Genomic DNA, 21,628 nt, shown 5'->3' with positions numbered 1-21,628 from the left:
ACATGACACTGCTTTTTAGTATGATGTCCCGTGAACCGCCACTCTCGACCTACCATCCGCTCGGAATACCTCTAGAGACTTCCTAGGCCCAATTGCTCTGCAGGCATCCTTTACTGGCAACTACGCCACACGAATCCATCGGCCTTCTTGTTCGAGTTCCGTTACCTTCTCGCTGCTGCCCAGTGCTCACTTGCTCAACTTCTGCAAGGCCTGCTCCACTCCGAGTCATCGTCGCCCCAATCGCTCTCTGCTGGCGTCTCCTCACCATACATCTTATACCTCCCCTGTTTTCTCTGGTACCACCTGGTTATCTTGTTTCGGATATTCCCTTCGTCAGACATCTTAAATCCTTCCAATGATCGCCACGGCGTCTCCTTTTAGAGCGTTACCCATAGCGATTTTCCTAGAGGTCACACAACCATCCCTCCCTGGGATTCCGTTTTCGTGCACGATCAATCAACGTCTTCTTTCATGCTTGACGAGCGGGTTCTTAAATTATAGTCCATACCCCACAAGTTGTGACCATTACACTAAGGGTACAACAGCTGTTGGGCGTCTGAATTTGCGGGTGCGTGTATAACTCTATCTCGCAGATGACATAGGCTAACCGGCCATCACCACTGTGAGGGTTCGTCCTTCTCAGGACATTGTTTGCATATGCCCCATTCAACCTCCGCCACACATGAGGTAAATATCTGTCACTTACTCGGGCACTCTGCGGTCGACTAAATACCCTTGTTGAGCGTCTCAGGCAATCACAGCTGTAGGTCCCGGTGCCTGTATTCTAGGTTCGGCCGCTGGCGTTCTGATTAACCTAAACAGGGTACTACACATGTAGGTTTATATTGTCTGCGCGGCTTACTCACAGCACCGTTCTTCAACCCAATAGAACAGTTACAAAAAAACACGGCAGTCCAGATATTTGCTCCCAAAGATGCGATGCTGCACTTGCTGTCGAAGTACTTATATGTTCTCGTCTACAGCAAAGCGAAAGTACGTCCCTCTGTTCGTACCCTTCGAATTTTTCCCATACTCTCTGGCTCAACGCAACATGTCGCACGCGCAGGCTGTAGCGTTGTATACTCACACTGTAACCGTTTTCCAGATGATCCGGTCCTAATTATGTGCATCTCTATTCCAAACTAATCGTTCGACTGAGGGAAGACCGGTTCCGAGTCGTCGTCATCCCTGTGCGGCACTGTGACCTTGCATTCCTTCATATGTAGGCCTACATATGTAAGGGAATGCAAGAGAGGCGACAAAGGCGAGATATGCGACGCCCTGTCGCTCCCCTAGGTCGTATTTAATCCACATAGGAAAGGGCACTTAGGAGATACCACCCACTTCTCAACGATGCAGTCCCCGTCCCTCTCCCCCATCATCGAACACTCCTTGGCCACGCTACCTTTGAGATATGCAGAAACGCGCCAGGTAGAGCTCATTCACGTCTGTCTTTGGCTTTTCCTTCTCCTTACAGTCATGTGCATTAGACCTTCGAGAGAATGCACGCCGCTTTCCTGCAGGACGGCATCCTTTCTCATGCATTCGGCAAAGAAAATGCCTACCACATTGTCACGAACTTGCTTCATACGCCTTTTATCGATCTTGCCATACGCTGCGACACCTCTACAGGGTGCTTCTTCATCCACCGCCCCGAGAGTCACCCCCTGTGCCTCGATTTTCACTACAGCAAGCTTTCAGCATCGTTATCCTGGACCTTCATTGTTCAACAGCTCTGGCATCCCAAGTTCTCCAGCGGTACTGACCGCTTCGTGGCCAACCCCAACGTTCAACTTCAGAACACAATGTTCTTCCTTCATGAGGGGCAGACGCGCGAGTGTGGCGTGACGGCGAAGCAGGCTATCGAGAAGGAGGTGAGGCATATCAAGGGCTGTGATGAGCAAGCACCGTAAGGGCTTTGCATTCCTGACTCCTTTCGTATGCTTCCTCTCGAGACGCGATTGTGCTTAACGACCCGTTGTTGACTCATTTGTCTATAGGCTGCCAACCATTCCAGCAAACAACGCCAGATCAACGGGATGACTCAGTCCTCCACGAAGAAGCCCATCGATCTCAAGAACTTTATTGCGCACCTAGGTCGCTCTGTGCAGAGGTATTTAAAGTATCTGGAGGTACGGATATAGACTGTTTCTTTGTTGATTTTTGGAGCCTCAAAAAAGGCGCACTATACTGACCAATTGGAAACTGCCAGGACCAGCCTAAAGAAGACCCTCTCGTGTCGCCAGACGGACGGACGCTCAACATTGACGACATTCTCATTCTGGGAGCCGTCAATGTTTCTCAAGGGGGTTGGCAACCTATCCTTGCCCACAATATACCCTGAGGACATTTAGTGCGCTCGTAGATGCACAGTGCTTGCAAGCAGGCAGCGGCGGAGTATGCAGTGACTCAGGCGGCGTTCTCTTCCCCTTCTACTGCCCCGTTTTCTGCTCGCCTTAAATCTACTGCACCGTTATTTGATGTTTTGTTTGTGTCTCAAAATTTCGGTGCTGGTGTTGTAAGTACGCAGAATTTCCACGACGTCCTCGTGGCACAGCAGATGTACAATATCACGTTCAACATTCTCGATCGGGGTTTCAATAGTATCGACATGGTCGGACTTTCTCGATCCGATCGCGACTTGATGACGACGTTACTGCGTAGCTGCAACGGCCGGACCAAGCGAAAAATGGCGGGGTGCCGTGACTGAAAAAATGCTCACCATGATAATCGATTTACAGTCTGTAATCACACGTTAAAGCCACTTACGTGAAATATAGGGAAGTATGGAGCAAACGGGGCAAAGGGAAGACTGGCGGGTGGTGGGAAGGAAACGACAAGATTAGATTGTAGCTGGTAGGGGTATATATATATGGCTCCCCATCGTATCTTATCAGATTATTGGACTTCAGCCCCATCTCCGACTCTTCGCCACCTCTGCTACTTGCCTAATAAAACACAGGGTGCCATAAAGTCAAACCTGTACGGCCTCTAGCATTCATCGAGGTATATCCAATACGAAAATATGGGCGTCACACCAGAGGAAATGGAGGCCGTCATTCGGTCTGCAATTCCAATCACTCATCTACAAATTCTCGACGAGTCGAGTGGATGTGGGGAGAACTATTCTGTCGTCATTGTCAGCGAGGTGCGTATCGTCTATGTCTCTTCGTTCGTGGATGCGATGTGTACTCAATCAACGTCCCCTTCGTACATGCGTAGGCGTTTGAGGGAAAGAATACGCTGGCCAGACATCGCATGGGTGAGGTTCTGTAGAGCCATCATCCCTGAAAGCCTTATCTGATAACCCACAACACGCGAAGTGAACGAGATGTTGAAGAAGGAGATTTCTTCCATCCACGCGTTCACACAGGTATGAGATGTTCCTTACGTCCGTGGGTCCGATCTTCTCTAATCTCGTGATACATATTTATGCATGGACCGTGGTAGAAAACGTTCACGCCGAAACAGTGGGAGGCGCAGCAGGCGAAGGGATAGTCGGGAACTTAAGGAGGTGACCGGGAGGCTCATACGACTCAGGGTAGTGCAATCATTCTTGGCTAGTTAAGGACGGCCACTGGGTAGATTCAACTATTCCTACATTCGCCAGTACAACATCTTAATCCGCACACTCCTCATGGCTATTTCCGCGTCGCAGTATTGCTACCCATCAAACACTGGATCCAGCTGCAGGTTGTACACACGATTGGCGTTGTGAAAAAAAGCACTTTTCGCAATGTTGATAGCTTGCGTTAAACTGAAGTCGCCTTGGCTGGTGTACTGACGGAGTAACTGCACGTATCGTCAGTTTAGCCAAGGTATCACTCATGAAGCGAGAGGTAGGACCTGAAGGAGAGCTTGACGAGCTTGCATTGTCCCCAGATAGTAGCTTTCGGGCCACCAATGCCCGTCCGCTGCACAATGTTAACACTTCATCAGGATATACCTTGTTACTATTAGAACGAATACACGCACTCGACCACATTATCTTGTTCATCGGCGTCAACTCGAAGACCTGCCTCAAGACTGTTCTCTGGCCATCACTGCTCAAAAACGGGAAAATCTCCCCGAAATCGAGGTATACATTTGCGTATACGGAGGTCAGATAACCAGCGTCGCGTGTGTAGGGATAAGAGGAGTGTAGAAGGACGAAAGTGGCGTTCGGGTGAGCTTTGATGAGCGGCTGGAGGTTTGCCGGGGAGGAACGCGTAAGAGTGATATCGTTGTCACCGAGGCCCGTGTGGAATTGCACTGGAAGGCTTGTGTGTCAGTGCGAAAAAGTCAGGGTGCTGATGGAAGAGGAGCATACCCGGTTTATTGAATTTTGCCGCGATAGTGAGTGTCACCTGCACGACCAAATCATTCAATGGTTTATCATCTAGTCTAAGCTCCTTGACCGGCCAGGCCTTCAGAAACTCCTTATAGATCCTCACGATCGCGTGGTCCAGTGCGGGTTCGTTGCCCGTCGGAGAGACATCAAGCCCCGAGCGGTAGCAGACGACAGATTTGAAGCCGCAGACCTCCGGACGACCAGCGGCGTTTGAGAGTTGGCGGACAAGCTCAATGCCAAACGTATGCATAAATTGGCGAGGATTGATAGTTGGATCGGTTGAGCGGAAGAAGGTGCTCAGGATAGTCTGATGTTACACATTAGGGCAAATTTCAAAAAGTTGCATCACTAAGAGCATGAAGTGGGGTAAACGATGTGTAACTGACCTCAGCAACTACCTCAACCCTGACAATCCTCCTGCTTGGACTCCATGTAAACTGATTATGCCACGTATAATCCTCTGCCATCTCCGCCACCCCACCGAGCCCATCATCCAGCAAAAGACATTGAATCCTCGTCGGTCCAAAACATAGCCTACATAGATCTTCATAGGTCATTCTATCCCGTGCTGCCTTCACGTCGTCCCAGGTTACATCATCGCCCTTAGTCCCGGCGTCATGAGACGTATTCATGCTCGAGTCTTGAGATTTATTGATCTGGAACAATTGTCCGAGCTCGATTGTAGCCCGATAGCATGCGACGGTGTGTACCGCATCGGGGGCGGCAAGACCAGAAGCTTCGGAGATGACACCTTCGAATGGAACAGAATGACGATGTGAGGATCGCAAAAGGGGGTGGGCGTGATTGTCGATGGCAGGGTAGCGGAGGCAGACGGCTTCCAGTTCGCGGAAGTCGAGGGCAGCGCTAGTCATGATATTGTCGGCGGATGGAGACTTGATGCTGGTATTACTTGGAAACAGGTCGAAAGTCGTCAGATACGGATGGGGTATCTGTCGTGCTGAGGGTGGTAGGTTAGAAACAGTGGGACGGAAGCAGAGCTAAGGGCCGACATTCGCTGATGCCTAGCAGAAAACAGCGAGCCCGGTAGCGAAAAGACCGTTATAGAAAATGGAATAGTGAGAGCAAGGTCTGGGAGGATCTTACAGGATCTTACTCCTCTTCTTCGAATTGATCACTGAGCGCTCTCTGGACGGAGAGGGGTTCCGCCAGTGTGGGAGTCTGTGCTATTTCGACCATCGAAACGGAGGGGATGTGAATTTCGTGCAGTCACGAATGCAGTATGAAAATACACCGTAATAAAGCATCGCAAGCCCACCTGAGAGCCCTGTGGCGTTCCAGTGACCAGGAGTGCGCCACAGATAACCCGGCCAATAGTGGCTGTGTAAGTTTTGGTATAAATGCGCCCAAAGTGTGGCGATAAATGCCATGGTCTAAAAGATGCTCAACTAGCGCGATGCATGATCGGAAGCCTTGTTCACGCTGGAACACAAACCCACCCAAAAGAATAATGCTCCATAGTACGGCGATAAAGCTTACCACCGCACAGAGCGAGATACAGCGGGCGCAGGCGTTTTTCGCGAAACCATTGAGGTCGTAACGGCCAAACCTAGGGAGAGATACCCTCGATAATAGAATGAGCTCAACTTCGAGTCCTGTTGATTGCAAGCCGTCCTGACTGCCTTGAACTGGCGATCCGATATTGAATGAATACTAATAAGCACCTGTACATCGAAATTTAAGAGACAGTTCAGCTTACATAAAATCTCCGACTCCCTATGCCTGAGTAGTGATGACTCTAGACGTTCCAGCGACGAGCTCGAAGAATGAATCGATATTGTTCAAGGACAATGAGCGATATTCAGGTTCCGGACATTGCCGAACTCGTGGGAAGGTGCGGCCTCATGGGGAACAATGGCTCGGACGGCTTTTGTGCCGCAAACAGACTCGCTTGTATAAAACCTTCCACGACAGCCGTGGGCCCGATGGTGTCTCTCCGAAGAATATCTGCACTGGCCTGCAGCTGGCTCAGCCTCTGTCTTGCTTTCGACTTTCCTGTTTCTTGACGTCTCCGCTTTCTCACTAGATTGCTGGCATTTCACCATCACTTGCTCCGGAAGCTTACTTACGACATATTATTTCTTGCTATTATCGATGTTCCTTCTACTTGCTGCTGCTGCCATCGCTACAAACCACATATCATATGTCAGCGGTCATGCATGTGAGTTCTTTTCCTTGGAATTCACTATTCCGCTGAGTCTCCTCGCTAATAACTCGACTTTTCTTAGCGATATTCCACCCTGCGATGTGGGGATTCAATGTTACCGACCAGACATTTCCTGTGAGGCGTATCCGAAAATTTTCATGGCGAACTCGTACTAATACTTCCTATAGTATGATAACCGTGCAGTTGCTCCATTGATGGACATGACTTTCGATCAGTGGTGGTTTCATGGCCATCTTGACTACCCTCCTCATGCAGAAGATGTATTCGAACTTCCTGCAGGATCAAACGTGACAACCGAAATAGGATGTAACAAGGCGAGTCTCAGTACTCACGTACCATCGGTCGCGCGTCTCATTATCACCTTCTCTCCTCCACCCTGCCGTCTCCAACAGGGCGCAACATCTTACTTCGCCTCTTCTGAAGGCGGCGATATCCGTTCTGGTGACGATGTTTGCCCAGGAAGTGATATCTCCGAGTATCACACAACCGGAATTGACGACGTCAAAGGCTGCGCGCTTGCCATCGCCTACAAGAGCAATGTCTCGGATGTACAGCCAGAGGACTTCACAGTGTTCAGTGTGAATCAGACCTGTGTGTGGACGAGGTTCACGGACTTCTCGGTGCCACAGAGGATGCCGCCGTGCCCGGATGGGGGTTGCATATGTGCTTGGTTTTGGATTCATTCGGTAAGCCGAACAGAACAATTCTTATGAAATAGACTGTGCGAACTAATTGACAATTGTACATACGACAGCCTGATAGCGGAGGAGAACAGAGTAAGTGCCATGGAACACAGTTCGTTCAATACAGTACAGTGGACTAATTGTCATACAGACTACATGACCGGATTTCAGTGCAACGTGACGAACTCAGTGTCTACTACCCCATTGGCCCCCGCTCAACTCGCTCGACGATGTGGTGCCGATCCGACGGCGAACAAAGCTGATCCTGTCATCGGAAATTGTACCTACGGTGCCAAAATGCCTCACTATTGGGTTCGTGTCCCTACGTGTCTTGTGTTCCGACCGAACTCCTACTGAAACGACAGACGTTTTCTTTATTCACACAGTATCAAAAAGAGCGCAACACCGTCAGCACCTAACTCACTTCATAGCCCACTTTATGCTCATTATACTCTCACAGATGTTTGAAGACACCTACCACCCACCTTTCTACACTGACCTGTACAACTTTCTCGATGGCCCACAGGACGACATCTTCGCTGACTCATATCACAACGATTCCATCCCGCAACCCTCCGAGAATCAGACCGCGTTGCCCGTGCTGAAGACCGTCGTACAGGGCCAGAAATTCCGCGTACCAGATGCCGCACAGGTTCTGAGCAACAATAGTCTTCTCGCATTGATACAACAGGCGGAGGCCAGTGCCAGCACGTTTATAGCTAGTGCAACCGTCGGTGCTGCTTCGGTACAAGCGTCGTCGACTGAAGCCGTACAGTCTGCGACTTCAGGCGCTCCTGCATCATCTAGTGCGCTGTCATCTGTATCCACATCGGCCGCTACCGCCATATCTACCTCCGTCACCACTTCCATCGAAACGACCACCGAGACCGAAACTCAAACTCAGACTCAGACCGTCGTCGTCATAGTAGCCGCCACATCCACCACTGCTCCTGCAGGCACCACGATGTTTCTCAACTCTATCAATCCCTCACTCAGCGCTACAGCCGATGCCTCTGCTTCGACTGCGTCTGGGAATGGGAGCGGGAATGGAACGGCGTTTGCATCGATGAATGGTGAGCTCAACAGCATGGTCAACGCCGTCAACATGACAAGTGCAGCAGATACTTCAAACGTCGAACTCGTCTCCGCATGGTACGCCATTCGCTTGACTGCACCTTCGTCACAGCTCTAAAGTGAACTGACTCGTATTCCACCTGACAAGCAGCAAACGCTCAGACCCTTCAGAACCTCAATCATCCACCACATCCTCCACTGACGAACACTATTCTTTCCCGCGCACATGGGCCTCCCGTCTTGGTATGGGGACCTACGAGCGAAAGCGGTCGATGCACAGCAGAACCGGCGGAGTCGAAGCTTTGTGGGGTTTGGGACTCTGGTGACACTGAGCGACGTCATCTTCCATCTTTCTTTGTTCACTATGGGCCATAATTTGGGGATCTGTGATCTTTTGTCTTTATAGCGCTAGCTTCCGCATTGACATATACATACTTACACTTGTAATTATTCGTCAGCGCCTTGATGTTGAGCTTTTGGTCTATCGTGGCCTATTCATCACCAGAACCCTGTTCTGAAGTCTGAACTTAAGAGACGATGGACCTTGAACGTTTGAACCTTGAAATCTTGGATCTGTGCGATCGTGCACCGCTTTCGCGTCGTCATGCCTGGAGCGATGAGCGAGGAGTGAGGGATATAATTTGCCCACGATGTAACGTGCAGCAACGAAAACATATGCAAACCTCAGAGCTCATAACCCGACCCCATAACTAAAACGAACGATAAAAGGTAATGTACTATGAAGAGAACGTGACTGTATGTATGAGTTTAACTCTGTAGTAGGAATATAATCGTACGCCGTCGAACCACAGGAAGAAAGTCCACAACAAGCTCTGGCGATAGGCTTCGACGAGCACTATGCGAGGGTAAAATGGATGACATGTAATAAAGATCCTAGACGAGGAGCATGGTGTTGAACACGTAGTCCCACACTTTGCCTGCCGGACGGAAGAGTCATATGAGCTGATTGGACCACCAATAGACTGGAGAGGGTTGTTGGCAATGAGGAGAGAGGGAACGTACTCGTGACACCAAAGCCAAGCTCGAAGTTCTTATAGTGGTGCGCAAGGTGGTACTTCTTCTGCTCTTTCAGGTACGCAGGGAGCTTGGTATGATGCATCCTGTATCATCCACGCACGCCAGCAAAGGAGAAAACTGAGCCCAAGCTTAGCTGGACGTATGATGAGAACTTACGCATAGTGCATACAGTCGTAAATGACATCTATATGGTGGCTTGAATAAAAAGGCGCAAAGACGCTCTAGCAGGGAGTACTCACAGAAGGTGTACGAGCCGGAGATGACGCCGTTCGCCATAGCGGGAGGGAAGAGGGCGTGTGCTAGCTGTGTGAACGGGTACGACAGAAGGGTGAACAGCACCGGTGGCATCACAAGCCTGAGGCTACAATTCATGAAATGGTAAACAGAAGTCTCCTACACAAGGAAAGAAGCGAGGCCACATACCGGTCCATAGGGAGATAATGATGGATACCATGCAACAAGAAGTGCAATGTCAAGAATATAGGCTTGTCAGGCAAGTAATAGTCGACGTGGAACAAGAACCGGTGGAGAGTGTACTCCAGAATGGTCCACACAACGTTGCCGAGGAAGAAGCACAACATGGTTTTGACATAGGCATCGACTGGGAGAGACAGGATGGAGGCCAGAGGCAGAGCGGGGTTGATGGAGAACGGAGGGAGAGGGCCACCGAATTGAAGGACGGAGCGAAGGCCAAGGTAGATGGCTATGGGCAGCCAGATGGTGGGGATGACATACCATGAGGTACGTGTGAAGACCTGCGGACCGTCACGTTCAATAAATGAGGATGAGACGGTCTGAGAGAAACAGACCTCAAGGAAGTCCGGCCCAAAGAGTCTGGCAGACTCCGTAAGATGGCGAGGCTGGTGTACTTGCTGAAGGTAATATGATTTGCTATTCACGATCAAAGTTCCAACGTCAATACCGAAGAAAAGGCTAGTAACTCATGGGCAGAAGTACCTGAAGTTAGCATCCCACATCTGCTTCAACAACGGCTTCCTCAAGTCCAAGAACTGGTTCTTCTCGAAGTCCTTCGCCTCGTCCGTATCCTCGGGGTGAAAATCGTCCGCCGGCACCCAATCCTCATCCACGAGCGACTCGCCCACTCCTAACCTTCCAATAACAAACTCTTCCATCATATCATACGCACTCTCCGAGTGCCCCGCATCCTTCATAGCCGCTTCAACATCTTTGCCTGCCTCCTGGAGAACAAGGTCGTCGCCTCCTGGGTGGTCTGGGAGAAAGCTAGTGACATCGTAGACCTTGCCGTTGAGAGTGACCCAGCAAGCAGAGTCGGATTTATGCGCCTGAACGTCCTCGGCGGTATAGATGCGGATGCGCTTAGACATTTTAGAGACCGTCGAAAGGAAAGAGTGAAAATACAAAGAGCAGTGGAACGACTGGGGAAGAGAGTGGGGCGCAGCGATGGACGTTGCTCCTCAAGCCGTGGAGAAGCCGGCCGTGGTTCGATTATGAGCGCGGACGCGATTAGATTACGAGCATGCGATTGGATCATCCCGGGTTCTCCGTTCCTTCCAGCTTAGCCTCGACTTCTGATCGACCTGTCCGGCCATATTCGAGATCTTCCTTGTTGTTCTACTTGACAGGAGTCCTCGGCTTATCTTTTCTTGTAAATATTCTAAGAGGTGACAATGCATTCCAACCGAGTCCTAGAGACACCTCTCCTGCTCTCGAGTCACCTCTCCCACCGCCTCCCCTCCAACCACTCCGTCTACCTCAAGCTCGAGGTCCGTTTCCGTCCCATATCAACCTCAAAGCAATCAAGCTGAATCAAGTTTCCTATGTAACAACACCTCGGCGCTCAATATGTTGCATATTATAGAACCTTCAACCTTGTCACTCTTATAAACTCCGCGGCCTCTCTCACTTTGTTCAGCACCAACTTTCCATCCACGGCCCTTCCCTGCACATTATCTGCGCTTCAGGTGGAAATGCAGGTCTCGCAGCAGCATGTGCATCTCAAAGTCTAGGCGTCAAGTGTACCATATTCTTGCCGGAAGGTGTGGCACCCTCCACGCGTGACTTTTTAAAGAGATTGTGCGCACACTTGGTCGTCGTAGGCAATTTCTACTTGGAGACGCTGAGGGCGGCCGAAGGCGCAGTCAAGAATGACGAGAGTGCGTAAGTTTCATTGATTGCCTTTCGAGTTCGTTGAGACTCTTCGAAGCTGATGCAGAAGTTTGTTAGAGTTCTAGCCCCCGCATACGATGATCCTATCGTTTGGGACGGTCACTCGTCCATGATCCACGAGATAAAGCAACAGCTACCTTTAGGAAAGAAACCACACGCTATAGTCTGCAGCGTCGGCGGAGGTGGACTGCTCGGAGGAATCATAGTTGGCTGCAAGAACGCAGGCTGGGACGATGGTCAGCCACCACAACATTCTTTCTCGGCCCAACTCCAATTCACCATCACCTCACCCAGTTCCAATAATTGCCCTCGAGACCCATGGCGCCAACTGTTTCCTCGAATCTATGTCGGCCAATCGTTCTGCCTCCGTATGTGCGGAGAATAACACCAATATCACTATCAAACAAGACCCGATACATAACGTCAAACTCGCTCACATCCACCATCTCACCTCAAAAGCGTCCTCACTCGGTGCTTCGGAGCCCGCGGCAGGAGTCGTAAAAATGGCTCTAGAAAGGAAAGGACGTGTTACTTGTGTTTCGATCCCTGACGAGCTCGCGATGCAGACTGGGAGGCTGTTTGCCGGTAGGCTTCCGGCTTCATTTCACGATAGAATCTGCGACTAAATTGGATCCAGATGATCACAAAATGCTCGTCGAGCTTGCCTGCAGCACGACTCTCGCGCCCTTATACTCGCCCACCCTCGTCTCTCACCTCTTTCCTCCCTCGTCGACGGAAACCGATGCACTCATCTTCATAGTCTGCGGTGGGTTCAAAGTCTCAAACGTCGAGATGGCGGAATATGGTCGCATTGTGGCGGAAAATGTGGCTAAAGGTGGATCGTGGCAGGTGAGGATCGACCAGCAAACTCTGGGTGTGCTAAAGGAGGAGGTAGAGGCATGACAGCTCTTGACATTGTATGTAGAATTACATAGAGGTTTGTTTCGAAAGGCGAATGACGAAATAGCAGTGGCGTAAAGCGAAAGTGGAAGTAGATAATATGAATATAGACACGCCTCAAGCATCATACGTGACAACGGATGCCACTGTCGACTCACTACACATGAACGAAGGCGCACGGCGTCAAGTGATCTTTCCGCCAGGGATTTGGGAACCAATTCTGACCTGCTACAAGAAGGTTTGAGCCCGATTGATCAATGTTTCGCTGTAGTATGATCCCCACCATAATGGCTTGTGCCACCCGATGCCGCCACCTGCCACGTCACCCGTGAGGGTGGCGGTGTGTGGCCCAGGCGAAGCTGCCGTGTACTTATCGAGAATGTCAAGGAGTTGCTCGCTTTGGACCAAATCCTTCTGTGGCAGGTCCGTATATGCTCTTGAGGACTACTTCGCGTCTTTACTCGGCGCTATGGGCACTCGCTCATGTGTAGAGACTCAAAAGTTTCCCAAGTGGCACCTACCCGGAGAGCCCCTCGTTGCATCACGAAAACTGTACCATTTCCCCTCAAATTTTGTGTGCGCACATTCAAAGATGTTTACATTATATGCCTATGCTATTGTCTTGTCTTCATTTGCCTATTGTGTAGCACCAGAGGTAAAAAGTCGGTTTGTAATCTGTCATAACCGCCACCTGTACTATACGCTTTTTTCCTTAATATCAATTCGTTTCCTCAATTGCGCACCCTGCACTACCACACACGAATGCTTCCACAACGACTACGATACGCACACAATTTTCCGGACATTTATACCATTTTATCTCGCCCTCCAAACCCCGTCGAACACCCACAGACCATATAAGGGAAACGGCTCGGCAAGTCCCGCACTCGCGCGTCGCCTCCTCATCCGTAGACTTAAAGCCTCGCGAAATGTCTCCCGTGGCATTTATCCTATCAACACACGAGGGACCAAGTGTACGCATGGCTTAGAGCATGCCAAGGGAGCTTCTACATTTCTCCGGAGACTTCTAGTATTTTATTCAGACCCCACAAGACATCCGATGGCGCTACGGAAGCTCGCACCGAACTACCGGTTCCTGTAGAACGATTCGAACTCCGCCGCCCAGTGGTTCTGCCCGCCTTCGAACGAAGCTCCAGGAGTTCCCTCCCAACTGTTTCGCCTCAAATAAAATCGTAGAATATAGTACCGACCTATGTCTTTCAACCCGTCCAACATTCAAGACGATCGGTCCAATATCCAAGTCACAACGACACGATCTTGCTCGAACTCGTGTCAGGGCCACCGGATAAGGGAGACACCGCAGCGATTCGACTATTGTCTAGTCAAATACCGAGTATTAGACATGGAGAGTATGCTACTGGTTCAAGAGCTTCCGCTTCCAATGCTCTATGATTTTATCTGTGCCTGAACTTTCGAGGATAATTGTTTAAGGCTGTGGCCTTGTACCCATTGTCCTCTAGATCAGTTTTTCCTTCTACCTACCCTTTACCTTGCATCGTATCGTCTCGTCTTAATTCAGGACTCTCTCTTTACATGCTACAAATGTTTCCACATTTTCCACAGTGTCCTTCGAAGGGCACAACCTTAGTGTACGAATACTTCATCTTCTCCTTTGATCACACTAGTAAATATTCGTCTCTGTTTGTTTCTACCTACTCGACCCGCGGTCTCAAATCTGTATAAATACGTAGCTAGGTCCTCCTGTATTTCTCCAGCTTTGTAGACCGTCTATTCCCGGCCGATTACCTAGACTCAATACACCCTTGCCCTTTTATTCCGACTTTTCTCTCGATTTCTGTCTTGAGCCGTGGGGTATCCTTAGTCCCTATCGCCCGGTCGTGACATAATCTCCTGCACATGGTACTGTCTGTGGATGGATGATCTAGACACCATTTCTCTTGCCCTCTTCTCAGGCAGCTCAGAATTGTCTCATAGCTCACGATAGTGGTCAATTTCATGCTAATTGAGTGTGTTTTCATGGAGATACAGCTCGAAAGTGTCTCACACTCAACCGCTGCCTGATTTCTCGGGAAATCCCGCCCGGAAAGGATATATGCAAACAGCAATAATGGCAGACAAAACAGAGAGAGCATACAACACAGCAAGAGCAAGAAAAATGAGATGAAGGGAAGGTGTTGCGATAATCGCCAATCACTAAGTGCGTGCTGTAGGGGAAGAGGGTCTGATTTTCAGACGCCGGACTGCTCCCGTGCTTTCTTGACTTGCTCCCTTCTTAGCATGGCGGCGGTCACTGTGAAACATATCAAGGACTGACACAGCCATGAAAGCATATGAGACAACGTACAATTAGAATGTATCATTGGCCGCTGAACATAGCTATCATCAGAGGCCACCGAACTCTGAGATTTCTGCCGAGCCTTCTCTGCAGACTGGAGGGCCTCCAGGCCGTTGGAGATCTTTTGAAGGATTGATTCCCTCATCTTCTCCTGCACCTCAACATTTTTCTCAGAGAACTTGGGGCACACCCATGGGGCGACGAGTTGACTGTGGGAGCCGCGAGTGTGTATTTCCAACTTCGTCACCACCCTGTACGCCGCAAAACACTCACCACACAGGGCGCATGACAGCTTCGAGACGCCGAAGTACGCGTAGAGGCCTGCCTGTCCGTGGAGGCTTGCAAGAAGTGTACATTGGCAGTGAGGATAGACAGACTCGTACTTGGGCTGTATCTGTTGACGAGGCACATCTGATTCGATAGTGAGGACTCAGGACTCAAAAGGGTGATATCCACATACCCTGTTTCGGTAACCGGAGGTTTTTGGGGAGGTCAAGGAAAACCTGTTCCAATACGTGATCACCGATCGACTTCCCTTCGCCATCCTTCTCCTCATCTTTCTTCCACCCGGACTCCTGCGCAGCTTGCCGAATCGTATCCAGTGTGATGTTGACAGAGATGGAGACGGGCGGTTGGGGATGGACGGCAACGACCTCGACCTTTGGGTCAATGAACGGGGCGAGAGAGGTAGACGTGACGAGGCGAGACACGCATGAGAAGTTACGGTGCGGAGTGATGAGTTTATTGATCCAACGCGCCAAGTCGTAACTGGAGCCTATCAAAGACGGATGAGCATTGTGGTATCGGGCGATCATCGGTGAAATCCTTACGGTTAAGGTAAAGCGTGCACAAGTTTAACACGTCCTGTCCCCGCTCGTCGATAACACGTTTGCCATATGATACCTCCAGAAGCTGCATCGCTATATTCACCATGGCCGAATCCTCTTTTGTCGGAGTCACGACGTCCCGGAGTGCAGCGTCCATAATGTCCAACGCCTCCGCGAACTCGGTGAGCTTTTCGCGCGCATCTGAGTCTCGCAGATCCTTGAGGAGATGCTGACGAAATGCGAGAGTGGAATCATCGGGTGGGTTGCTGCGATCCGCCTCGGCGTGTACGTTGCCGTCCTCGTAGACAACGTCTCGAAGCAGCTTGTTGAAGTCGTCGTATCGCTTGCGGAAGCGTTGCCTGAGTTTAGGCCACGCATACCCGATCACCCGATCCTCCAGATCATCGAGCTGTTTAATAATGGCGGGGTCCTGAACGTAGGGAGGAGAGCCCGGTATGCGGGGTGCAAACGAACGGATATCCCTGATGCAACGCACGATGTCTTTCAGGTGGTTGACGACAGTCTGTGGAACGGGGCAATTTTCGGCGACATAAAGGGTCACGAGGTCTTGGGTGATTGTAACACCTACGGCAACCACCTGGCCCTTCGCCTTGCAGACGGCGAGGGCGGCGAGGGCGTCCAAGAGTTGGGGTGTGCGCCTATCGTCTTTGACTTGCGAGGAGGTAGTCCTCCGAAGATTCTGAGCATTAGGTTCAGGTAGACCAGAGGCGAGGGTAGATAGGGTTTGTAGATCGATGGATGGGGGTTGCGAAGACGAAGCAGGCATAGTGGATGGGTGACGGTTCGGTTATTTGAAGTTTGTTTGAAGTAGAACGAGGGACAGAACGGACGTCTTATTGAAGAGGGGCGACGATTGCTCGAGGGCCCCGTGGGAAAAACGGCTCGTTCATTTCACGCGTCGCGTTCGCTGGCAGCTCTCGACACGCTCTCTCGTCTCCTCCTCTCTCTCAGTTTCTCATCGACCTCGGGCCAAAACCAAAATCTGTCGCATACCCAATCAAATTCAATGCTCTATACTCGTCAAATATCATACAAGAATGCGCCAATCAAGGCCAACGGTCAAGACAGGCTCCGAAAGCTCTCACACTACGTATGAGCGGGTACGAGATGGTGGAAAGAACAGAAGGGCAAGCGAAAGGATAGTCAATGGTATATAACATCAAGGTGCGTTCGGTCTATTCTGATTTTGAGGTGTGTGTGGGTTCGAGGGGCTTTGATCAGCAGCTCCGGTGTTGGGGGTAGCATTCGACGGTGTGGAGACTGTGGTCGACTAAGGAATACAATGTGTCACCTCGGAGGCGTGGTGCACACGAAATCCGAAGCACTCCTACGTACCTGGAATCTTTTTAAACTGTTTCCCTACGCTCGGTTGATGCTCCGTGACTGCTTGAGACAAGCCCGACAGTCGATGTACGAGCGCATATGTTTGTATGGCACGGTTCTCGTTCGACAACGTACGGGGGTCTACACCTCCAATGAATCGCTTTACGTGCTCTTGAATGGTTTCTCCTCGTAGCTCGCGAGAGTGGATATCGACGAGCTGGAGGTCCAGGACGTTACGAAGGTTGACTCTGAAGTAATGATGTAAGGCGCTGGAGTCCATTCGCCCATCCCAAACAACTTTCAGGACCTTGGGTGAGGTCAAGAGGGCGAATAGGGGTTTCAGGGAGACGGGTTGGCGTGCCAATGTGAGAGATGTTATATCGAAGATGAAGGTCTGGCCGTTGCGATCACCATCGGATTGGCGAGAGTTGCTAGGGGAGGGTGCAGAGCGGATGGTGATGAGGGAGAGAGTGCCGCCTGCGGTGCCTAGTTTGACCCCTTCACAGTCGAAGTATAAAGTACGAGAAGAGGAAAGAGCCGCCACGGCAGAGTTGAATGAAGCCCTGTCGTCGCATAACACTGGAACTGTGGTATACATAGCTGAGTCGGTCGAATCGTGATGAGAAGGCAATAAAGTGCGCTTGTAGAGGGCTCAAAAGACGTGTAGTGGGCGCTCCCTTTGAGCGAATCTTAGCGAGATTTGTGTGGCGTTTGTGGGAATTGAAGTCAATCATAGCACAATCGGGTGTCATATGAAGGGATTATGGTCATTAGAACTCAAACACGAACCAGCATGTATGCCATGATGAGATGCTGAGGAAGCGGTGAGGAAAGGACAAGGACAGACCATGATGCAAATGGGGTGTAGACGGGGTACAGCTTCAATCCGTAGTTCCACTTAGTCTCCCGAAGGCAGAACAGACTAGACTTCAACCGAGCAAAGGTCTGACGTCTGCTTTCCTTATTAGATTCGTTGACGCGAGGGTCCTTGTACCACCACCGGCTCAGCCGCACCTGGAGAGGACGCGGACTCCAGCCTCACGAACAACACGCGAATGCCAACGTCGAGATTGAGCGCGAGCTGCTGCGATGGAAAAACGGGCCTCCTCGATCAACTGCATGTCCAAATACAGTGCAGTCACCGTACACCGGTGGATGTTACAGGTTTCGATGGCATCATGAAAGACCAGCTAATTTTCTGAACTCGTTGACAACAGTCCCCTGCTTCCCCTTTGCCACAATGTCAACCGTTGTCCTGTTGGAGGTAGACGAATCTAACTGCGTCAAACCAGAGTACACACTGTACTCTCCAGCCGTTCCTATAAGTTGCAGGGGGAGGTATGATGTTTCGATACGCGGAGAAAGTGTGCCCGGTTGAGGAGTCGGAGCTGAGAAGATCGCTTCGACGCTGTCCGCGGCCCATGAAGTCAATACCTGCATTCCAAAACGAGGACATCGAAGAAAAATCAGCCTCGACTTATCAAACGAGCACGATAGGCAGAGGGCTTACTGCAGCGGTGATATTTACGGCCACCTTCCCAATGGAGTCAACCTCGGTGCCCAAGGACGAGAAGTGAGGGAGCCAAAGCACGGTGTCGTCCACAGCGTACTGTGCGGTGACCGAGTTGGCACTTGTGCCGAAGGTGGAAATTCCAGTGAACGAGTCAAAATAGGTGTTAAACGAATAGTAGTATGTCGTCCCAAAAATGCTGGATCCTATGTCTTGTGGGCCACTGTAAGCCGCTTCGATCGGATGGACGCCGGTTCCACTCGTGTTTCGTGAAGCGAAAGATATGCTGAATGAGACGGTTGTTGAGCACGAGAGGAGAGAATGAATGAATGACCGCTATATCTGTCCTCACGTACGTGATGGTGTTGAGTGGTTCACTGCTATCTGTGATCAAAAGCTGAACGAGAAATAGCTGTGAGGCGGAACGAGGGTAGTGATGGTGAGGAAGGTAAACCTACGCGGATGAATCCGGATATCGACATCGTCCCGTTCCACAGCACTTCCACCGTAACATTCACAGGTTTGATAGATAATGGCGATATCACTTCGCTCAGGTTGACTTCGGCCGGAACGGTATTGATCATCCGTTCGAACACGTCGGTGCAGGCATTCCGGAAATATCCTGAGGACTGTGATAGGCTGTTAATGAAGCGGAGAGGCTTTGAGTGGGAAATCGTTTGTCGCGTTGGCAGAGACGAGAGAAGGATGAACGTACGTTTTCATGGTGGCGTTGTTGTCTGATGTGTAGAGGCGTAGGTCGGAGCGGACTGTTACGTTGTCTGTGGTAACGAGAGGTCCACCTCGCTGGCCTGTCCAGGTAAGATACTCATTGACTCTGTTGCATTGTTCATAAGCAAGTATTTCGGAAGGAATAGCGAGAAGACAGGGCGCTCACACGTTTATATCAAAAGCTGCAGGTGTGGCGTCAAAATGGACACCACCTCCAGTATTGTTCGGTGTTATCGCGCTCGGAGGAACTATCTCAAACAAAAATTACCAGGAACGAGACCATCCTAATCAGCTGTCCATTCAACTCGTTCCACCTAAGGCCCGCAAAAGCAAGCAAACGCTTACCGACTTGCGGAAAACCGCCATTATGGACCGAACCCATCGTATGCCCACACGCGGTCAACGCAATAGAGTCACTTTGATCAAACCCGGCCAGTTGAAGACGACTCAGAGTGTCCTCGATGCTCGACTCTGGCTCGGGGACTCCGAATTCACCACCCTCTGTAGCATCGATGCGCCCGCCTCGAAGTGGGATTTGGGGACCGCTGCAGGCACCGACTGCCATCACGACACTGAGAGCTATGAGGTCTGACACTGTAGAGGTCGTCATTATCATTGTAGTCAGTATTGAGACGATCGTAAGTAGAAATAACAAGAGGGCACTCACTCGATGTATGCGCATTCACATAAGGTGCAAAGAAGGCAAGGGAGTCGTTCATAGCAGAGCCGCTATTCTCCGGACGCAAAGTTTCGAAGCCAATGGAGGCATCGATCCCACCGGTCCCCTTCTCCACATCTGCCGTCGCGAAATCATCTGCGATAAATGTCTTGAGAAAGGGGTATACAGACGACTTGAGACATGAGACGAGATAAAACGCACGAAATGCCACCCTTATCCATTGAGCAGCAGTCTCTCTTCCCAATAACTGGCTGCCACTGACATAGTTCGTACAGGGAGTTATAGCAGCTTTGAATCCTGCGTCGTTGGCGCCGCTCGTATCAACCAAGAGGTGCTCCAGCGAGTCATAGAGCGGGGAAGGCCAAGTGAGGACTGTCTCTGCAGAGCACGTCGATACGAGAGAAGCAGCAGTGAGGAGGGTCAGGGCAATGAAGGACATCATGGATTCACAGGTCAATGTTTGAGTGTACGCGTCGAGGAGATAAGTCGTCCGGACAATCTGTTCAGGGAGGCCACTTTATACGCGCAAAGATGCCTTGGGCGCCTTGCCTTCAGGGCGTCGGTCATGAGATACGCACAAGTAGACGCACACGGATAGACCTAAGGCAAAGTATTTTTTATCGAGGTACACTGATGGCCTGCAAGCGCTCGAGTGGTATCGGATGATAATGTGACGCCTGTCGGGGATTCGAACAGTTTTTTCGGGTAGTTTCGCAGAGGCTACAGACCACGAATTTTGGTGGAGGTCGACCTCGAATGCTCTGGGAGGAGGAGCAATCATCATAACTGCTTGAGGGTCACCGGCGTAATCGCTTAAGCGGTCTGAACATGTCTCCTAGTGGGCACGGTCTGTCGATGTCGAGTCCCAATAGAACATGCAAGTCCGATTTGAGCGTACTGTCTTATCCATGGAGAATAGACGGTCGAAGAGAGTCATAAGCAGCAAGTTGAAGGGAGAATACGGAGGTAGACTGCGTAGAAGTACATGTTGAGAGGTGGTAGTGGCGGCAGAAAAACAATGAACGATATAAATATAGCTATAAAACCCAAATCTAGAGTATGAGTATGCCCCCCAAACACATCCAGAAAACGCACCGAATAAAAGGCACGACCTGACTTCCATTACTCTGAAACTGAACCCTCCCAAAGACCCTGCACGGTCTCCCTCCTACACCAGCCTCGTTGATCGTCCCTCCGCTTCCCCAACCTCACTTTGAACCACATGGCCCTCCCTCTCCTCTTTCCGCTTCAGCTTCTGCGCCTTGAGCCTCTCCACTGCATCCCGCACTTCCGCATGATTTGAAGGAAGCACACGTACTGGCTTTTCTGAGGGAAAGAGCCGTTCTTTGTACTATATGTGAACCGAATCAGCCAAGATGTCAGTACCAATCATTCAGCAGCCCTGAACAGCGGCAATAGGAGATAGAGTGAATGAGGATTGGAAGTGTTACAAATGGAGATGTATAGAGTAGAGGAATGGTCGGAAGTGAAGGACAACAACGCACAGGGATAACATTCCTCGTATACCACTCCGGGTCTCCATAATGCAAGAACGCGAGCACGGGGAAGAAGACGTAGAGGCCGAACTTGAAGACTTCGAGGTTCGGTCCGGCCATGTCAGCGAACTCGGATGTGCTGGACTGTTTTGTATAGCGGTACTGATAATATTCGAGAGTATGTACGGCTAAAGGGCTGTCGCACAGTACAGCAGAAGCCACCAGAGATTTGGAATGGGACGAAGGAGGATAGCGAACGAGTAACAAATCCGACGCGAAGCGTGATTTTGTCGAAGTCGCGATTCACCAGGATTCACCCGCGTCGGCGCCACCTACAGCTAGTGGCACTTCGCTTTCTTTTCCAAATG

General features: G+C 50.6%; 11 protein-coding genes across 11 annotated transcripts; 4 read left to right on the top strand and 7 right to left on the bottom strand.

Moving 5' to 3' along the window:
* Positions 1 to 1,353: 1,353 nt before the first annotated feature.
* Positions 1,354 to 2,853, top strand: STEHIDRAFT_108978 (uncharacterized protein; the record flags this gene model as incomplete). Its single annotated transcript, XM_007301359.1, has 7 exons — positions 1,354 to 1,431; positions 1,491 to 1,874; positions 2,001 to 2,132; positions 2,213 to 2,296; positions 2,366 to 2,522; positions 2,665 to 2,740; positions 2,781 to 2,853. 7 exons carry the CDS (start codon positions 1,354 to 1,356, stop codon positions 2,851 to 2,853), a joined length of 984 nt encoding a protein of 327 aa, XP_007301421.1.
* Positions 2,854 to 3,025: 172 nt separating this feature from the next.
* On the top strand, positions 3,026 to 3,498 carry STEHIDRAFT_154313 (bola-like protein; the record flags this gene model as incomplete). Its single annotated transcript, XM_007301358.1, has 4 exons — positions 3,026 to 3,148; positions 3,223 to 3,262; positions 3,324 to 3,373; positions 3,451 to 3,498. The coding sequence occupies 4 exons, from the start codon at positions 3,026 to 3,028 to the stop codon at positions 3,496 to 3,498; spliced, it is 261 nt and encodes an 86-aa protein (XP_007301420.1).
* Positions 3,499 to 3,825: 327 nt separating this feature from the next.
* On the bottom strand, positions 3,826 to 5,202 carry STEHIDRAFT_154312 (uncharacterized protein; the record flags this gene model as incomplete). The annotated part of the gene is made up of 4 exons (XM_007301357.1): positions 3,826 to 3,914; positions 3,976 to 4,251; positions 4,310 to 4,637; positions 4,717 to 5,202. 4 exons carry the CDS (start codon positions 5,200 to 5,202, stop codon positions 3,826 to 3,828), a joined length of 1,179 nt encoding a protein of 392 aa, XP_007301419.1.
* Positions 5,203 to 5,394: 192 nt separating this feature from the next.
* On the bottom strand, positions 5,395 to 6,075 carry STEHIDRAFT_119477 (uncharacterized protein). Its single transcript, XM_007301356.1, has 2 exons — positions 6,048 to 6,075; positions 5,395 to 5,976 (listed from the first exon to the last, which is right to left on the bottom strand). The coding sequence occupies exon 2, from the start codon at positions 5,716 to 5,718 to the stop codon at positions 5,515 to 5,517; it is 204 nt and encodes a 67-aa protein (XP_007301418.1). The 5' UTR covers positions 5,719 to 5,976; positions 6,048 to 6,075; the 3' UTR covers positions 5,395 to 5,514.
* Positions 6,076 to 6,273: 198 nt separating this feature from the next.
* STEHIDRAFT_145554 (uncharacterized protein) lies at positions 6,274 to 8,775 on the top strand. The gene is made up of 9 exons (XM_007301355.1): positions 6,274 to 6,509; positions 6,577 to 6,629; positions 6,683 to 6,829; positions 6,908 to 7,201; positions 7,270 to 7,291; positions 7,350 to 7,510; positions 7,585 to 7,605; positions 7,659 to 8,350; positions 8,424 to 8,775. Exons 1-9 carry the CDS (start codon positions 6,443 to 6,445, stop codon positions 8,596 to 8,598), a joined length of 1,632 nt encoding a protein of 543 aa, XP_007301417.1. The 5' UTR covers positions 6,274 to 6,442; the 3' UTR covers positions 8,599 to 8,775.
* A 118-nt stretch (positions 8,776 to 8,893) lies between these two features.
* On the bottom strand, positions 8,894 to 10,753 carry STEHIDRAFT_119475 (fatty acid-2 hydroxylase). The gene is made up of 7 exons (XM_007301354.1): positions 10,268 to 10,753; positions 10,120 to 10,201; positions 9,734 to 10,065; positions 9,550 to 9,671; positions 9,467 to 9,494; positions 9,296 to 9,393; positions 8,894 to 9,210 (listed from the first exon to the last, which is right to left on the bottom strand). Exons 1-7 carry the CDS (start codon positions 10,654 to 10,656, stop codon positions 9,167 to 9,169), a joined length of 1,095 nt encoding a protein of 364 aa, XP_007301416.1. The 5' UTR covers positions 10,657 to 10,753; the 3' UTR covers positions 8,894 to 9,166.
* Positions 10,754 to 10,959: 206 nt separating this feature from the next.
* On the top strand, positions 10,960 to 12,440 carry STEHIDRAFT_93502 (tryptophan synthase beta subunit-like PLP-dependent enzyme; the record flags this gene model as incomplete). The annotated part of the gene is made up of 5 exons (XM_007301353.1): positions 10,960 to 11,055; positions 11,151 to 11,449; positions 11,516 to 11,694; positions 11,753 to 12,043; positions 12,096 to 12,440. The coding sequence occupies 5 exons, from the start codon at positions 10,960 to 10,962 to the stop codon at positions 12,359 to 12,361; spliced, it is 1,131 nt and encodes a 376-aa protein (XP_007301415.1). The 3' UTR covers positions 12,362 to 12,440.
* A 2,128-nt stretch (positions 12,441 to 14,568) lies between these two features.
* STEHIDRAFT_154308 (uncharacterized protein) lies at positions 14,569 to 16,289 on the bottom strand (the record flags this gene model as incomplete). Its single annotated transcript, XM_007301352.1, has 4 exons — positions 14,569 to 14,630; positions 14,685 to 15,086; positions 15,136 to 15,450; positions 15,506 to 16,289. The coding sequence occupies 4 exons, from the start codon at positions 16,287 to 16,289 to the stop codon at positions 14,569 to 14,571; spliced, it is 1,563 nt and encodes a 520-aa protein (XP_007301414.1).
* Positions 16,290 to 16,850: 561 nt separating this feature from the next.
* On the bottom strand, positions 16,851 to 17,444 carry STEHIDRAFT_50846 (uncharacterized protein; the record flags this gene model as incomplete). The annotated part of the gene is made up of 1 exon (XM_007300350.1): positions 16,851 to 17,444. The coding sequence occupies one exon, from the start codon at positions 17,442 to 17,444 to the stop codon at positions 16,851 to 16,853; it is 594 nt and encodes a 197-aa protein (XP_007300412.1).
* A 578-nt stretch (positions 17,445 to 18,022) lies between these two features.
* CCP-APX (heme peroxidase) lies at positions 18,023 to 20,203 on the bottom strand (the record flags this gene model as incomplete). The annotated part of the gene is made up of 9 exons (XM_007301351.1): positions 18,023 to 18,280; positions 18,357 to 18,642; positions 18,713 to 18,753; positions 18,815 to 18,995; positions 19,072 to 19,191; positions 19,252 to 19,333; positions 19,431 to 19,679; positions 19,753 to 19,899; positions 19,966 to 20,203. 9 exons carry the CDS (start codon positions 20,201 to 20,203, stop codon positions 18,023 to 18,025), a joined length of 1,602 nt encoding a protein of 533 aa, XP_007301413.1.
* A 487-nt stretch (positions 20,204 to 20,690) lies between these two features.
* Positions 20,691 to 21,525, bottom strand: STEHIDRAFT_93497 (uncharacterized protein). Its single transcript, XM_007301350.1, has 2 exons — positions 21,270 to 21,525; positions 20,691 to 21,115 (listed from the first exon to the last, which is right to left on the bottom strand). Exons 1-2 carry the CDS (start codon positions 21,378 to 21,380, stop codon positions 20,933 to 20,935), a joined length of 294 nt encoding a protein of 97 aa, XP_007301412.1. The 5' UTR covers positions 21,381 to 21,525; the 3' UTR covers positions 20,691 to 20,932.
* Positions 21,526 to 21,628: the final 103 nt, after the last annotated feature.

This window comes from Stereum hirsutum (genome assembly GCF_000264905.1).
Source record: "Stereum hirsutum FP-91666 SS1 unplaced genomic scaffold STEHIscaffold_3, whole genome shotgun sequence".
NCBI lineage: Eukaryota > Fungi > Basidiomycota > Agaricomycetes > Russulales > Stereaceae > Stereum > Stereum hirsutum.
This window is presented reverse-complemented; position numbering and strand designations above follow the sequence as displayed.

What these genes read in the sequence shown, in the direction of transcription:
- STEHIDRAFT_119477 (XM_007301356.1), bottom strand. Translation starts at nt 5,718, where the DNA reads ATGGCATTTATCGCCACACTTTGGGCGCATTTATACCAAAACTTACAC.
- STEHIDRAFT_145554 (XM_007301355.1), top strand. Translation starts at nt 6,443, where the DNA reads ATGTTCCTTCTACTTGCTGCTGCTGCCATCGCTACAAACCACATATCA. An exon ending in CCAAAATGCCTCACTATTGG is followed by an intron (nt 7,511 to 7,584) that starts GTTCGTGTCCCT and finishes TTATTCACACAG; the next exon opens with TATCAAAAAGAGCGCAACAC. An exon ending in ATCAAAAAGAGCGCAACACC is followed by an intron (nt 7,606 to 7,658) that starts GTCAGCACCTAA and finishes ATACTCTCACAG; the next exon opens with ATGTTTGAAGACACCTACCA.
- STEHIDRAFT_119475 (XM_007301354.1), bottom strand. Translation starts at nt 10,656, where the DNA reads ATGTCTAAGCGCATCCGCATCTATACCGCCGAGGACGTTCAGGCGCAT. An exon ending in CATTATCTCCCTATGGACCG is followed by an intron (nt 9,672 to 9,733) that starts GTATGTGGCCTC and finishes CATGAATTGTAG; the next exon opens with CCTCAGGCTTGTGATGCCAC. An exon ending in GCTTGGCTTTGGTGTCACGA is followed by an intron (nt 9,211 to 9,295) that starts GTACGTTCCCTC and finishes TCCGTCCGGCAG; the next exon opens with GCAAAGTGTGGGACTACGTG.
- STEHIDRAFT_93497 (XM_007301350.1), bottom strand. Translation starts at nt 21,380, where the DNA reads ATGGCCGGACCGAACCTCGAAGTCTTCAAGTTCGGCCTCTACGTCTTC. An exon ending in ATACGAGGAATGTTATCCCT is followed by an intron (nt 21,116 to 21,269) that starts GTGCGTTGTTGT and finishes GTTCACATATAG; the next exon opens with TACAAAGAACGGCTCTTTCC.